Source organism: Photinus pyralis, unplaced genomic scaffold (genome assembly GCF_008802855.1).
Source record: "Photinus pyralis isolate 1611_PpyrPB1 unplaced genomic scaffold, Ppyr1.3 Ppyr1.4_LG2, whole genome shotgun sequence".
Lineage (NCBI taxonomy): Eukaryota > Metazoa > Arthropoda > Insecta > Coleoptera > Lampyridae > Photinus > Photinus pyralis.
Genome location: NW_022170403.1, coordinates 23,329,024 through 23,344,219, shown reverse-complemented (window position 1 = coordinate 23,344,219; position 15,196 = coordinate 23,329,024). Strand labels below are relative to the sequence as shown.

General features: G+C 35.1%; 1 protein-coding gene across 1 annotated transcript in view; it reads right to left on the bottom strand.

Annotated features, from left to right (window-relative positions):
- Positions 1-7,912: 7,912 nt before the first annotated feature.
- Positions 7,913-15,196, bottom strand: part of LOC116164642 (prominin-1-A-like) — a gene marked incomplete at its 5' end in the record, with an annotated part of 44,717 nt that continues 37,433 nt past the window's right edge. The window contains 8 exon segments of the mRNA XM_031478842.1: positions 7,913-8,406; positions 8,461-8,490; positions 8,539-8,580; positions 13,233-13,271; positions 13,327-13,371; positions 14,287-14,325; positions 14,375-14,410; positions 14,461-14,505. Of these exon segments, the coding sequence (XP_031334702.1) occupies positions 8,340-8,406; positions 8,461-8,490; positions 8,539-8,580; positions 13,233-13,271; positions 13,327-13,371; positions 14,287-14,325; positions 14,375-14,410; positions 14,461-14,505 (343 nt within the window).

Here is a 15,196-nt window from a genome sequence, read left to right as displayed (position 1 = left end):
CCTCCGGCCCGAGGGATTGTAAGTCGCCCGAGGGTTAAATATTGAGTAATGCCTGAGGTGCATACAACATTTTATTTTTCATCGTTCCAAAGAATGCATTTCCAATATACAAATTTCATGATTATTGTTTGCCCAACATTCAAGTGCTTCATACAGATCAAGTTGCATCTTTTTTATGACATAATATAACTCCGTCAATCAACTTGACAGGCCATTTGAGGGCATAATAAGATGACAATCCATTATGCCCTCTCATTATGCCCTTGGGCGTAATAGACTGCTTCATATATCACATATGACAGATATAATTGACATATAATAGGCAAATGAAAAATAAACAAATTAATTCTATCTTTCATGGTATTCCGATTAAAGGTCTGAACAAAAGGAACTGTTTTCTATCAACTACCGTCTTTCTTTCTAACCCCTTATCTCAAAAATAGATTGTCGAGGGAGGGTACTGACAATGGTTTCGGTTTAAAAAAAATGCGCCAATTTATACTTCTTTAAGATGGAATTGCTTTAGCATGTTTTTGCGTATTTCCTCATTTTGTATAACATTCTCAAATTATGTCCACAAGATACACCCTTTTCTAAACGAGGGTGACAAGGATAGCTATTTACACTGCTAAGCTCTTCTTGGTAACTGAACAGTTCCTCCAACCACTTGTACTCGAAAATCAAGCATTACTCCAAGCAATTAATTTCTTTTACCCAAAATCGTCATGAAACCCTCATTTTCATACCTACTTTATGTCAGGAAAATGTTAGTTCTCATAACGGAGGTAGACCAGTCTACTTTTCCTGCCGCCTCTCAATTGTATCTGTCAATTCACCGATCGCACCTGTCACATTGCTAAATGTCTATATTGACTCCTGCCATCATTGACAGAAAGGCATTAAACAAAAGTTCCTTACGAAAATTGAAGTTTTACATTAAAATACGTTTTTGGGTAAAATTGAATACAAAACTCGTTAGTAAAATGACATTCCTCGACTCGGAAATTAAAGTACTCGGCCCCAAATGTCATTTTCCATCTTCCAATCTTCCAATCTCCAATCAACTACTTGAAAACACTTAATTTTCTCATGCTATCAATACGATATGATATAATTCTGTAATTGGGAATTTAATATTAATGTTTGCCTGTCCATCGTGTCTTATGAATTACTGACAGATATTCAATGACCTACTGTAATTTGACACAATATAATATCGTTGAATGAAAAATTCAACGATAATATGACATTGCACTTCGTTTCTATTTCTAATAAAAGTGAAAATCAAATTATATGTGAGCGTTTGTCAAGCAACGCTCCCGGGGGTTTGCGTACACTAACATAATATCTTTAATATTCCAGACCTCGTTTGTTTGAACTGGAATTTTCCCATTGAATGGATCGCGAATTTATTAAAAAAAATGAAAGATCCTTCCGGCGAATACAAAACGTTCAGAAAAATGATTAATATCGGGAAGAGCTTACACTTCTAAGAAAAAAAATTACAAGAGGTTAAAGGTCAAGTAGAAGTGAGTTACAAGGCACGGAAACTCGAATTTGTATTCTGTGTTAATTAATTATTGTAATTACGTTTTGCTTATCATATTGTATCAGAATTCTTATTAAGGGTTATCAAGAAAAGAATTCATTTTCTAAGTTTATTAGGAAAAGTTGGTATATTGTTGCTTTTGCAAACAATCGCGTTTCGAATCTTGGGATTAAGTACATTGTGTAAATTTGCTTCTATTTCGTTTTATAAAAGTTTTCCAGAGTACTTCCCAGACAATATTTATAAGTAGGTAGGTACAGTTTCTTTTTGTATTGACATGAAAACCGATGTAAGGGTGCTACGGGGGTTCCTTCTGGACTTGAAAATTACCATCGGTTCCGCCCGGCAAGGCAAACCGTCTTCTTCTTAGGCTGCTCAATCGATAAAAATAAATGCTCCGGCTAACTCAAATCGGTGGGCTTTTAACTCTTTTGAAACTGCGTAACAAACCTTAACCTGCCGCCTACCAGTCTCCTGCCTCAACTCCTACTCCTCCCTTTCCTTCCCCTCGTTCTTCGTTAAAGACAGGCACATTGAAACCAAATAGATAATATATTGAAATGAGATTAGCGATACAAACAATTTACAGGGATCTAGCAGTTCTTCTCTTCTCCTTGTAAAAACACTAGCTTAACAATGACAACAAAACTAAATAAAAAATCCTAACAGGTGAGACTAATTTACTCAAGGGGTGGCCATCCTCAACAGTTTGAAAATTGCAACAACAGGTAATCGGTCTTTAATCCAGCATGGGCTGGGACTTATTTAAATAAACACAAAAATTTATCCTACTCTTTGGCAATCGTTCATTGGACTTTAATAAACAATCAAATCATAGCTTAATTACCAAAAAGTGGAATTTTACAGAATGTTACAAATTTCATTTAGACTAACCTTTACAACATTTGTACAGCCGATCTTGTGAACTGCTCTTTCCTCTGGTACAGGGTGGATGTGATGAAACCTGACACTTAGGTCTCTGTGACTTCCTAGGGGGTGGCTTGAATTTAACACACGGAAACAAAAATCCACGGTGCCTATCCTTCCTCGGAACGAAAGCAAAGTTTAGCGGTTGAACTGAAACTTAGTCCAGGAAATCCTTCGCGTGGCGAGTGGGAGACGGCTAGTTGCCAAAGTTTCTACCCAGCACGTGTATTTAATTTTATTTTATTAGTTTATTAGCTTTGACCGCCTGCGGGAGACGGATTTTTGAGTTAGCGGTACGGCAGAACACAAACTTTTATGATCACTATCCGACGGTAAACCGCGATGGTTCAAAGTATTATTTCACCAGCTCTTCTTGGGGCAAATATCTCTCCGAAACGCAGCGCTCCTTCGACAAATGACCGTACGGCACTAGTAGGAAATTCCACCTGGGGCGGATCCCGAAATTCTGCGCCTTGAGGACTAGGGCAGCACTTTGAATTATATATCCTCGAGAAATCACAACGTATCCTAACGCGATTCACTGCATCCAAAGTAAACTGGGGTGAAGCTCAAGGGTTCGCCAAAATATCACCTGATTGGAACCTGGGTCTTCTTCGCCAAAAAATCAACGCGAAAAGAAAATAACACTTCGAAACGGGTGCAAAAAGCACGCAACTGCGAGCAACCGAAATAAGCCGGTGGCTCAAACCGCCAAGTGTACCAAAACGATCGCTCAAGGTACGTGTTGACCGCTTGACGTACTAACTGCGAGTCTTTTCTAAAACGCGATCACTCAAAGTACGTGTTGACCCCTCGACGTACTAGCCGAGAGTCTCCCCAAAAACGATCCCCTTCTTCAGAATTGAAAGGCAAAAACCACACCCAAATTACCATAAAACAAAAATGGCTCCCGCTAGAAATTCTCCCATTGGTTCAGATAAAGAAGACTTAACCCACTCTAACTTCGTCGTCAACCTCAAGGAACTGCTGACTAAACTGATCTCACGGTTTTCTGCTGATGACGTGAAAACTCCTTATCTCTTGACGGCTCGGTGGTACATCCGCTCCTTTTCTCGGTCTAGACGGCGCCAAAGTTGATAAACGAACGACAAAAAACTCGCATTACTCATGATGACGTCAATCAGCTTTGCACTCTTCCCACGACGAAATTAAATCTGAGCGAAATTAAATCTATCGGACCATAGTCTTGAGCGAACCGAAATGCCCAAACACAAAATTTCTAACCGGAACAAATAATGAAATATACAGGGTGACCTGCACTATCATGACAAGGAATTTCGAATTTTTTAATGAAATTTGGCGCGAAATAAAACCACTCGTTACAAGGGTAGGCACGAGCATTAAATAAAAGGCATCCCCATAAAAATATCGAGCTTAAGGTCAATAAAAAAGGTACACAATCGAGAATTTTGATTGAAATGTGGGAAATTATGGTACTACCTCAATTACCTGCAAATCCCACGTCATCAATTTCAACGGTCCCAAAATCGGGCCAGTTCGCAAATTTCTGGAAAATTTACATTCAAGGTCTCGTACCTTGTATCACTTAGTGAAGATGAGTGCGAATGGAGATTTGACGAATTAATTACATGGTAAATAATTGATGACGATCCTATTTGTTCTTCCGTTTCTCCTGAATGAGTTTGTGAGCAAACACAATTATAAGTACCTACTTGCATAATATTGCCACATTTGTTTCGAGAAAATCGCCCCCAATTACAGTAGAAAATGAACCAGCCAGGTATTCTTAGGAATCAAGTTATATCAGCATTCAGCACTATTAGAAGAGATGGTAGATCTGCTGATCAGACAATCTTTGGTGAGTGAAGTGGGCGACAATGGCGACATGCTGCTAGACGACGAAAATTTGCACTTGTAGGAGTTTTGCATCCAATTGGTTTATAATATGTAAGTAATAATAATTTAAGAGCAAAACGGCTACCCATGAAAAGGTTAATGACAATTAATTCAAAATCAACCCATTAAATGAAAGTAAGCCTGAAGCAGGGTTTATTCCTAAATCAAATTGCGTCAACTATCTTTCCAAATTAATTTTCAAGTAACCCAATTCAACTGGTAATAAGAGAGGTCTATTCGTATTATGTAAGGCGTGACGCTATGCAAGTTTCCAAATGGCTACTGCCTTCCAAAGGAGAAATTCAACTGACAATAGAGATCATTTTCAACGCATCGATAAAAGTAAATTTTTTATGTGCTCCAAATTTTTTTTCTTTGAACGGGTATTAATGTAGATAGAAAATTCCAAAAGTTCAAAGAAAGTTTACTATGTTTCTTGTAGGCCTACAAGAAGCATAATACTGTGTTCATCTTCCATTTATTTGGTTACTGAGCTAGTGGTGGTATTTATAATTTTTATTACAAAAAATTAGTTATGTAAAATTTTTACCAGTGCCGTAGAAATTAAATTTTATTTTACAAGCGCAACGGGTGATAGGGGTAGTTTTCTACATCCCTTGCACAAATGATCGTGTTCTAAAATATACACTTCGATATTAGTAATTTTGTTCAAGGATCAATTCATTTCCAAAATATAAATGTATCCAATTGATAAAGTTAATCAAGTCATTGAAAAAAGTTATGACTTAATGAGTATCAGCATGTATGCGGTTTGGCACAAAAAAGTAATGAATTTATTAATTGTCTTAAAATTAAATTGGAATCTGGTAGCACAGAAATTATATGAATAGTGAAGACTATAACAGAAAAGTTAGTTTAATAGTAATTTAGATCCTCATAAAATAGAATATCTTAGAAGAGGAGCAGTTGCAAAAATTTGCTGAAGATAAAACATGAGCCAGACGGACTATATAACTAATTGACACAGACTTTATTATTGATCATGTAAGTACCTACGCCACTGGCCACAAATTTAAAGAACGTAGATCTAAAGTATTTTTTGTATAATTTTGGATACCTACCATAAAAAGTTAAAAAAAAAATGCTATTTCGATGATATATCCACTGTTCCACGAAAAATGTTCACCCTCTATATATATTTTATGTTTTATTGTTTAAATTGGGACTATGTGCAAGGAGCGTTGTGAACTTAGTTTAGTTCTCCTATTCTTCTTGGTGGGATTTTATTTGTAAGCCTGTATATTTCAATGTAAAAAGTTCGGAGAAATGTATAAATCTGAGTTTCGCCCGCTATTTGGAATAAAATAAGTAAATAACCATACACGTACATAGACGGATCGCCGTAAACTACGCACTAAAAAGAAGGCTCTCTTATTAAATTTCTCCCAGAACACATCTGGCACAATAAAAAAATTTCAATCTCGACTTCAAATTCCAAATTCTAAGGTAAATAAAAACCGCGATTAAATTCCTTAAATTCTACAAGGATTAATTGCACAAGCTTTGAAGACATCTGGTACGGATCAACAACATAAATCATAATTAAGAATCTGCATCGTTACAGGGTTCGAATAAGCACACGATTTAGGTACATGATTTCACACAAACAAAATTTATTTCAAACATACAAATCAAGTTCACCCTAAAATCCACGCAATCAGCGACAATTTACAACAAAGACCGTTACTACACTCCGTACATGCGTTCGATTACAATTAAACAAATAATGAAATTTTAAAACTACTTACAGTTCTCTGTTAAAATCCCAAAAATCCGGACACAGAGACCACGAATTGCGACAAAACGTATCGCAACTTGTTCTTTAACTCATCTTCCGATCAAGTCACAGGAACGTAATATTACTCCATTTGAATTAAGCAGGCTAACCAACCACGACAGATGAATTGAATGCTGTCCGGCAACTTAAATCAAAAACGGATACACCCAAACTTTTCTTCTCAAAACTTTCACTTGAACTCAGCTTGTTTCCGGATTATTACGTAATGATTTTTGCTTGACGAACAGCAACTCGGCCTCGAAATTGACAAAAGCCCCCTTCCTTACGCCAACGTGTCTTCCCTCCTTTTCACAATTCGAAAGACTTCATCCAATTACTAGACAAGCAATAAAACCTCCGTTCCTAGGCGCCCTTTTAAGATACGTAACACAATTTAACGCGAAATTCTTTTATCTGAGATAATTATGCATTGTTATCGTTAATTAATTACATCAACCTTTTATAAAAATAACCAAAGTCTCCATATATTAAATTAGAACTGTCACATAAATGATTTAACAAAGCAAAATTCATAAGCGATAAATTGCCTTACATTTAACAATTCTAGGAAATAATTTTTACAAAGAACAAAACAAAACAAACCACTTGGAAACAAATAGAAACGCAATACTCGCTTATTTTTTTACGTTTTATAGTTATTTGTTTCATTAGTACAAAAAATGTCAGTTTTCGGGACGAGGAAGATAGTTGCTGGACGACGCGTTAGCGGAGTCCAGCAACCTTCCGAGTCCCGAAAACGCATTTTTTGTACGAATAAAACATAAAATTTTTTCTCCAACCCCCTTTACTTCAAATTATATTCGAATTTAGATTCAGTCACAGTTTCACTACTAGTATAAGAACTTCTGCTTTCTTGTCCTCACGTGTCATGCCACTCTTAGTTTTTAGGTTAACTTATAACCTATTCGTTCTTACTTCTTACTTCTCACCTCTCGCGACTTTGTAGGGAGCAAATAAATCTTGAGGTAGCATATTCTGCCGTTTCTATAATCTCTGGCGGAGTGCAATCCATGTCGCTATCAGTTTCAGTCATTTTATTGTATACACAATTAATATTGTTATATTTTGTATTGAAATAAAAAACTTACCATACAGTTTTTTAATTAAAATTAATTGTAATTAACTTTTTCAAATTTTGAATTCAAAATGACAGATAATAGTGCAATGGGTCTGAAGTAGATGGCGTTACGCTCGACGGCGGGTTGTATACGTATTAAAATTACGTTCACGGAATATGTAAATTACGTTACACATGGTTTAAATAAAAATAGCGAGCGTAAATCATTTTCAATACATGTACATACGTATAGGTAACATCATTATTTGCATTGAATATGCAAAAAATATTTGATTTGTATGTAGGTATAGAAATATCTTACAACCTGCAATGTAAAACGATGCCAATGTGACATATCTCCGTGATTGTAATTTTTTAATTGGCCAACTTTCAAGGTCAATTTCTTTTTGGTACTAGGACCAAAAGTATCCACTTTTTGTACAGTTGCCATGGTGAAAGCGATTAATCCGCAAAACGTCAATTTTAGGTACCGAACACTGTCACAAAATAGCGTCTTATTCAGGTGGTTGGAGAAAAAATATTTTTTTACGAATTCTTATTCTTAGTTGGAAGCGGGACTTGGCACTTTTTCAATAGAGTCATTTAGGGATAAGGAAGCTGAACCATTGAATATAAGGTGTGAAGGAGCTAAACATACGCATATATTATTAATAATGTTTATTGCCATATAAACGTATGGTCGAATTACAGGACAAGACAAATATAACAGCTGTACTGTACAACATATTTGTCGTAGCAAAGCAAACAGCTTGCAAAGTAAAAAACTCATAAAGCAGCAGGTGGGGTGATAGAAAGAAAAACCAATGTTAGGTCTTGTATGAGTTATGTCAGGAAAGTATAAGACGATTCCTTCACTACAACATTTTTGAAGGCTGAAAATGAAATTTAATTTCGTCCCCTTTTGACGTGTCTGAGAATTTCTGTGTTAGGTTTCCGGAAAATTTCCGGATTTTAGTTGGGATAATTCCCAAAATAAGTTCTCGAGTATTCGGTTATTAGGTTGATTAGAAAGTGAATATTTCGAACCCAAATGAAACCGTGCAATTAGTTAATACGGCAGTACTCGTACATTACTACGACAAATATAGCTACAACCAACTCTTAGGTGATATCCGATCCATACGTTCAATTAACTTCAGCGACTCGTAGCGCCTTCTGAAATAAAAGTTACAATGATTTGTACTCGTAATAGGCGTATACTGCTCTTACCGTGCTTTTGATGTCATAGCTTGAATTATTCTAAAGGAAAAGAAAGTTACTTCGCGAGTAATGCGTTTTTACGCTTACCTCGGAATGGGAGATTTAATATTCCTGGACGGTTCCGTATGTCTGCAAAAAATAAAAATAAAGTAGCGAAATATTCAAATCGATTGTGCCAAGTTCATATAAATCTTTACCTCAAGCGAAAACCAAAAGGGTCTGCACCATTTCTTGTATGCGTTTAGATATATGGGTTGAAATGAATTTGATTTAGTAAAAGTGATATTGAAAATTGACAGTGGGATCTTTTTATAACAAAACGTTTTCACCTACATATTTAGTGACATCGGTACAATAACCCTCATCAGTTACCTGTAGCCCTCATCATTCCACTCCGTTGTTCTTGTTATCAAATATTTCAAAGTTCCGTCTCTGAAATATTACCCCACGTTAGTGAAAGCCTGCTCTGTAAAAGAAAACTGTTGATTTTAAACCTTAGAAAAGTGCTATAAGTAGTAGGTACAGGACTATATGAGAGTAGTGCATGTAACTATATATGCCAATCCCAGATGAACTGAAGCCTTACGTATATCGATCGACATAGGTAATTCCCAAGGGAATGTTGGTGTACAGTACTTTAAGCTGGGATGTAGCAAATCACCGGAAGCGTCTGTACGTTCCATGTATGCATATTTGTTCTCATTGAGATGGAGACGAACAGGCAACTCTGTCTCTTATGAAATATGAACATTGTTAAACACTCTCATCCAAACAATAATTGTCATTTCCCAAACGAAATAAAGTAATGCACGTTGCTTATTTACACACTTCTCTTTAGTTACGATAACTTAGAGTATAGGGAGAGCTTTCGAATTCTGTTTTGGCCAATGAAAATAGTAGAATAGTAGAAAAATACAGCCCCTATAAAATTCCGAAAGATGAATTTTTTGTGTGCAGAATGGCACAATTTCATTTCGGGTGCTAACACGAAAATTTAAATCTGAGTTAATAAAGGATACAATCCTAAAATCGCACAGAACCCAAAATTGCATCGAATAGTCACTATACATGGAGGAGTTCACCTCTAAAAGACTAATCAAGAGGGGATTGGTCGAGTGCAATCAACCCTTAAAGGATTAAACATTCCTAGAAATCTGCTGCATTAGGTATCATCGACCTGCAATGAGAGTCGAGGCTGTGAAATTAACCCCTAAACCATTTTCTGCCTTTTTATCTATTTTTTTTTGTTGGAGCGTTGTCAACACAATTTTAAATAGGAATCGATGTTGTGGAATCAACGCATTTTTCACTTGCCAGGGCTGCCAATTAAGAAACATAATCGATAGTTGAGATGATATGAATCGAAAACGAAAAGATTGAAGCCAATACCCGGAAACCCGAAACAGAAGGAAATATGGAGACATTTTTCCAAATTCGAAAATTTTTCAGAATTTCTATCCCGAGAAATGTTTGCGAGTAGGGAGGAAATTGGAGAAAAATGAAAGGTACCTGTTAAGACGGTTCTTCCCCATAGAAAATGAGAAAAATTGAATGGAAGGCAAGAAGTTTTGAAAAAATGAGAGCCAACACAACATTAAATTCTTGTTTTATAATCTACCAGTGACGCACCGAAAAAAAGTTCTGGAGTGGAAAATGGAACATGACCCCTGAAAAAGCAACACCCTGTAGATGTCCATTAACATTGACATGACCAATGATGTTCAGCGCAAAAAAATCAAATATCTCAAAAACTTTAGCAGAAGGAAAATATGAAAACATTCTTGAAATTTTATCACCCTGTAGATCTCTAGCGAAGTGTGTATGAACTTTTAGTAATAAAATAAGCCAAAGAATGAGCCCCTTTCGTATTTACATCATATTTAGGAACACCCTGTTATACATTTTAATGAAACAGAAGGGAAATTGGTGAAAATTTTGAGAAAATATTCGAAAGGATTCCGAGGAAATATGGAAAAGAAGGAAATATGAAAAAGAGTCAATCTTTATGAAAATGTTCTTACTTACGTCACGTAAAGGACTTTGATTGAAGTAGAGACATATAAAATCATTTTGGGATAATGGCATTTTGGGTAAAAAGCGAGGGAAAAAGGAAATACTAGGGTAATTTTTTGGAAGTAAGAAGACGTGAGGAATCCGATGACATTCTTGAAAAAATAGTAGACATTTTTATTATTTTTTGACGCATTTTCCAAATTTCATATTTATTAATATGTTTTGCTGAAATTTTAAACGCAGACACATATATATATATATATATACATATAGTAAAAAATCAAACTATTTTATTTATGGACATATTTCTTTGAAATTTTAACCATAGATGCCGCTAGTAAATTCAAACATAGCGCAGATATACATTTTGGAGAGTAGTGATCAATGCATGGAAAATGCGTTGTTACTCGTCGTAGGGCGAAAACCTTTTTAGCGCATTTTCACAAAAATAAAAAAAAATGCGCTATTGTGGCCACTTTGTCCGTCCGTCCGTCCGTCCGTCCGGCTGTCTGTCCGTCCGCTCGTTTTGCTACACTACTAGTTCTTTATCTTAAGAGCTATTGTTCTACTTTTTTCGCTATTTGGTTCGTTATGGTGTCGAGGCTTGCACCAAGGAAGGAATTTTTTCTGCGTTTATTGCTAAAAAATTATTGTAAAAAAACCAACAAACCGTTTTTTACATGTTCCATAATTTTACACTTTTGCGAATTCTCGAATTCTGATCCTAGAGATCATTTATAATTTTGTATTGTTGTCTGTCGTCTGTCTGTTGGTCTGTCCGTCTGTTCCGTTGCCTGTCTGTTCCAACTTTCTTATTTAGAAAAGCATTAAAATGAAATTCTTCTTATAAACTGAAATTGAAATAGCATGTCAAAAATGGATTGCTCATGTGCAACGCTATTTTTCATATTTGTGGCCGGATTTTTACGATTTTAACAGAAGTTGCATCTTACAAATGGGAAATGAATGCAAGTAGAAATGCGCTTTATGTAAATCGTTTACGATTACTTTTTAACTTGTTACTTATTACTTTTATTAGCTGTTTATTAGTATCTGATTTTCGGAAAACAAGTTCTAATGAAATACGATTACGGATATAAATTTAGAGCTGTTTTTAGGGTTCAGTATGTTGGGGTTCATTGGATAAAATGTAAAAGGTTAAGTTTAGAAAGGGAGTTGTTTCTATTGTGGACTTTGTATAAGATATTGATTATAAATTTGTATATGGAACTATCATGCTCAGTTGAAAATTTTTTGACTTCATTTAAAAGAACCCCTTAACAATACAGCACTTATACACAGTGCCTGGAAGGTATGAATATTGGATAGCCCAATCAATACAAATCTGGACAATTATTACTTCTAGCGGAAAATGATTTCAAACAAAAGCTATTCAAAAATGTCTTGTGCATCATAGACTGAAGTTTATTTGTTATTTTTATGGAAACCTAGGTAAATTCCATTTTGATTTTCTTAAATAAAAAAATCTCTATGAAATAATTGCAAAATGAGCAGGTACGCATTGCCATTTACAAAAATATGTTTGTACGTAAATATGGTCTCTTTTAATGACGAGGTTAAAGTGGAAGTGGAAGCATCAGAAACAATTGATGGATGCAAAGGATACGCACCATTGCATTGATAAGTAAAAGATTAAGGAAGGAGAGTATGCTATACAGGGTTTAGGGGAGTAGGCTAACATGGCTATCTTTGTTATTATTATACTTACAGATTCACTAAAATTGGCAAAGTTGTGTAGTTTTTTATGCTGATGGATATTCCGATGCGATATTTTGAAAAAAATAAATCGTTTCGTAGATAATTCAATAAAAGTGAAAATTGTCATTTTTAAAAAGTTCAAATATTTTAGTATCAAAGATAGTTATAGAAAAAAGTTTCAAATAAAAGTTGCAAGATTGGATAGGATAAATTTAATGAATGTAGAAATTTTTTTTTTAAATGGCGGTTTCGATATATTGACATCAACTTCCTTATTTTAAATGGACGCCATATTGGATTTTTACGTCACTCGATAGAGAAAAAAATTAAAAACCCAGTGATACTAAACACTTAGTATTTCATTTGGGAATCAACCTTATATTTTTTCCTCGAAGTTTACAATGTATTTCTTATGGCAATAATTCCTTGGCCGTGTCGATAGTGACTATGCGAGACAATAAACGAAAGAATTTGGTTTCAATCATAATCAGCCATGGAATTATTTCCATAAGAAGTACATTGTAAACTTCAAGGAAAAAATGTAAGGTTGATATTAAGAGTCTCGAAAACCAGCAACGATAAAAAGTTAAATGGGGGAAGGAATTGTAGCTTTACCAGCTCATGCAAAAAATGTTTTGATTTTCGGAAACAATATCTGGCTAACTAGAGAAAGCACTAAAATGTTTTTCTCGTTGTATCATTTCTTGTGGCTTCGTCATGTTCGTAATAATAGCAAGATTAGATTAGATTAGATTAGATTAGAAAAACGAACCTTACTTTATACTATTTTACTCAAACAAATCTATACTTAATTCTGTCTGATAGAAACCAAAAATAGAAAATATGCAAAGGGACGAGTTATACATAATAATAAATAATGTCAAAGATAATTAAGTATTTATTTCAAACCTATATCTGAAAAACCCTATGAGTATATTTATACTACTTTCTGAGATCTTATACTTAAAAATGTAAAAAAGCAACTCGCGCTCCATGTGTTAAATAATTCATTCTTAACGAACGAAATTAGTGATATGTGATCTACTAACCTGGCAGATTTCATCAAAAGAGACTGTGAGCTTGCCATCCTGTAAGTGAAAATAAAATTGACTCGGTTGTAGAATTGTTACTGAAAGTACTTACAGCGAAGATGTTGATGGTGTAGTACCCAGATGCGGTTCAGGTGACCTAAAAGTATATAATATTTACTTTTCTCGTATGTCACTACACAATTTATTCCCATGGAAATTAACTGTCAGATAGATTTATTGGTACCATGAAAGCCGGTTCAAAATTAATTGCTTATTGCTGAAAGCAGGTGATGAAAATTCAAAGAGTTGTGTTTTGGGTAAATTATAAATGTAATTTGATAAATAATTTCGTGGATGGCGTAGCCGTTCAAGGAAGGAATGGTGTCCAGAATGTTCGCTGAGTTACCAAACCTTACTTTGGATTAGGTGACAAAATCTTATCCGTGAATATTTAGATTAGTGTTTCGAATACAGGGAGTAGAATTGATACCCTCAAAATAGGAAACTATGTCAATATTTTCATCCCTAGTCAACTGAGACTGAGTGTTAATATCGGTGTTAACACTCAAATTGTAGTAACTACTTTTAAACCAAAAATAACTAGCCCAAAATCTACATTATTCTCATAATTTTATACATATACACGCTTACTAACCAACCAAGTGAAGGAATCTCGAAAAGAGCAGGAAAATACAGGCTAAAGTGTTAAACTACTCAACTTTCTCTTTGACTTTCTAAACAATTGTTCAGCAGATAGGAGTTTCCATTTTGCAGATTCGTTTTATGAAAAGTATACAATAAAAGCAAAATGGATCTGCAAGAAATAGAACAAAGAGCTTTATGATGATATGGCCAACTGGATATTTAATGAATTAAGAAAAAGTGAAATCAATGAATTTTACTTCTCAAATTTGATTAAACATTCTGAATGGGATTTTTCGCTTCAAAATAAAATCTTTGTAATGCAAATGAATAGTACGACTTGAATCGATAAAAGTAGTGTATGTTGGTTTTTAATATCCACGTTTGTAGTTGAATGACCAAGTAATGCTAATACTCTAGCGTCTCGTACCTTAAATGTGACGGAATAGACCTCGCCGAATCCAAGATCCTGTAATTGTAAGAATAGCTGAACATGTAATCCAACTTATATTTTATACCGGGAAACGGAAGCAATTGACTGTACTCCTTGGCTTCTATAAATATGCAAATTTAAAGTAAATTTCCCAATCGATGTGTATTTTACCTGACTGGCGTCGCCGGAGCGTTGTCCGGTGAAGGTTCGCGAATTCTGAAATTCAAATACCCAAGTTACCAAAGTTTGTAAAATTTTATTTTTCAATATAGTTTCTCTGCTTTTGAATACAGTAGGTATAACATCGTTTCAATAACGTCCTTAATCCAGAATAAATATATTCGTTTGGATTTTCCGCAAAAAGGCCCTCGGTAGCTGCTATAAGTTCTTCATTGTCCCTAAGTGTTGTCCCTTTAGTGCTTTTTTTTTTAGATTTGGGAAAAAAATAGTCACTGGGTGCTAGATTTAGACTTTAAAGGCAAATGCTCAATTTCTTCGAAGCGGCAGGCAGCTACAGCAGCTTTTGAAAGTCTGGTCTTGTGCACTGGTGCATTGTAGTGTAGTCTTCACTTTAAGCATCTCTTAAGGTTTGCATAATACTTCTTGTGACCGTACGACCCTTGTTCATATCATCAATCAGCAAAAGTCTCTAAGAGTCTCAAAAAATGGTTTTTCCTGCAGAAGGGGTGACTTTAAACTTCTTTGGAGAGCTGGAGCTTCAACTGCATCGACTCTTGTTTCAGGATCAGAAGGATGAACCCAAGTTTCATCTCCGGTGATATGTCGCTGGTTCATCACCACAGCGTGCCAAGTTGCTACACATTTGGAATGGAGAAAGCATTCGGGGAACCCATCTTGCACTAACCTTTGCATTCCAAGGTACTCGTGTAAAATTTTGAAAACCGTA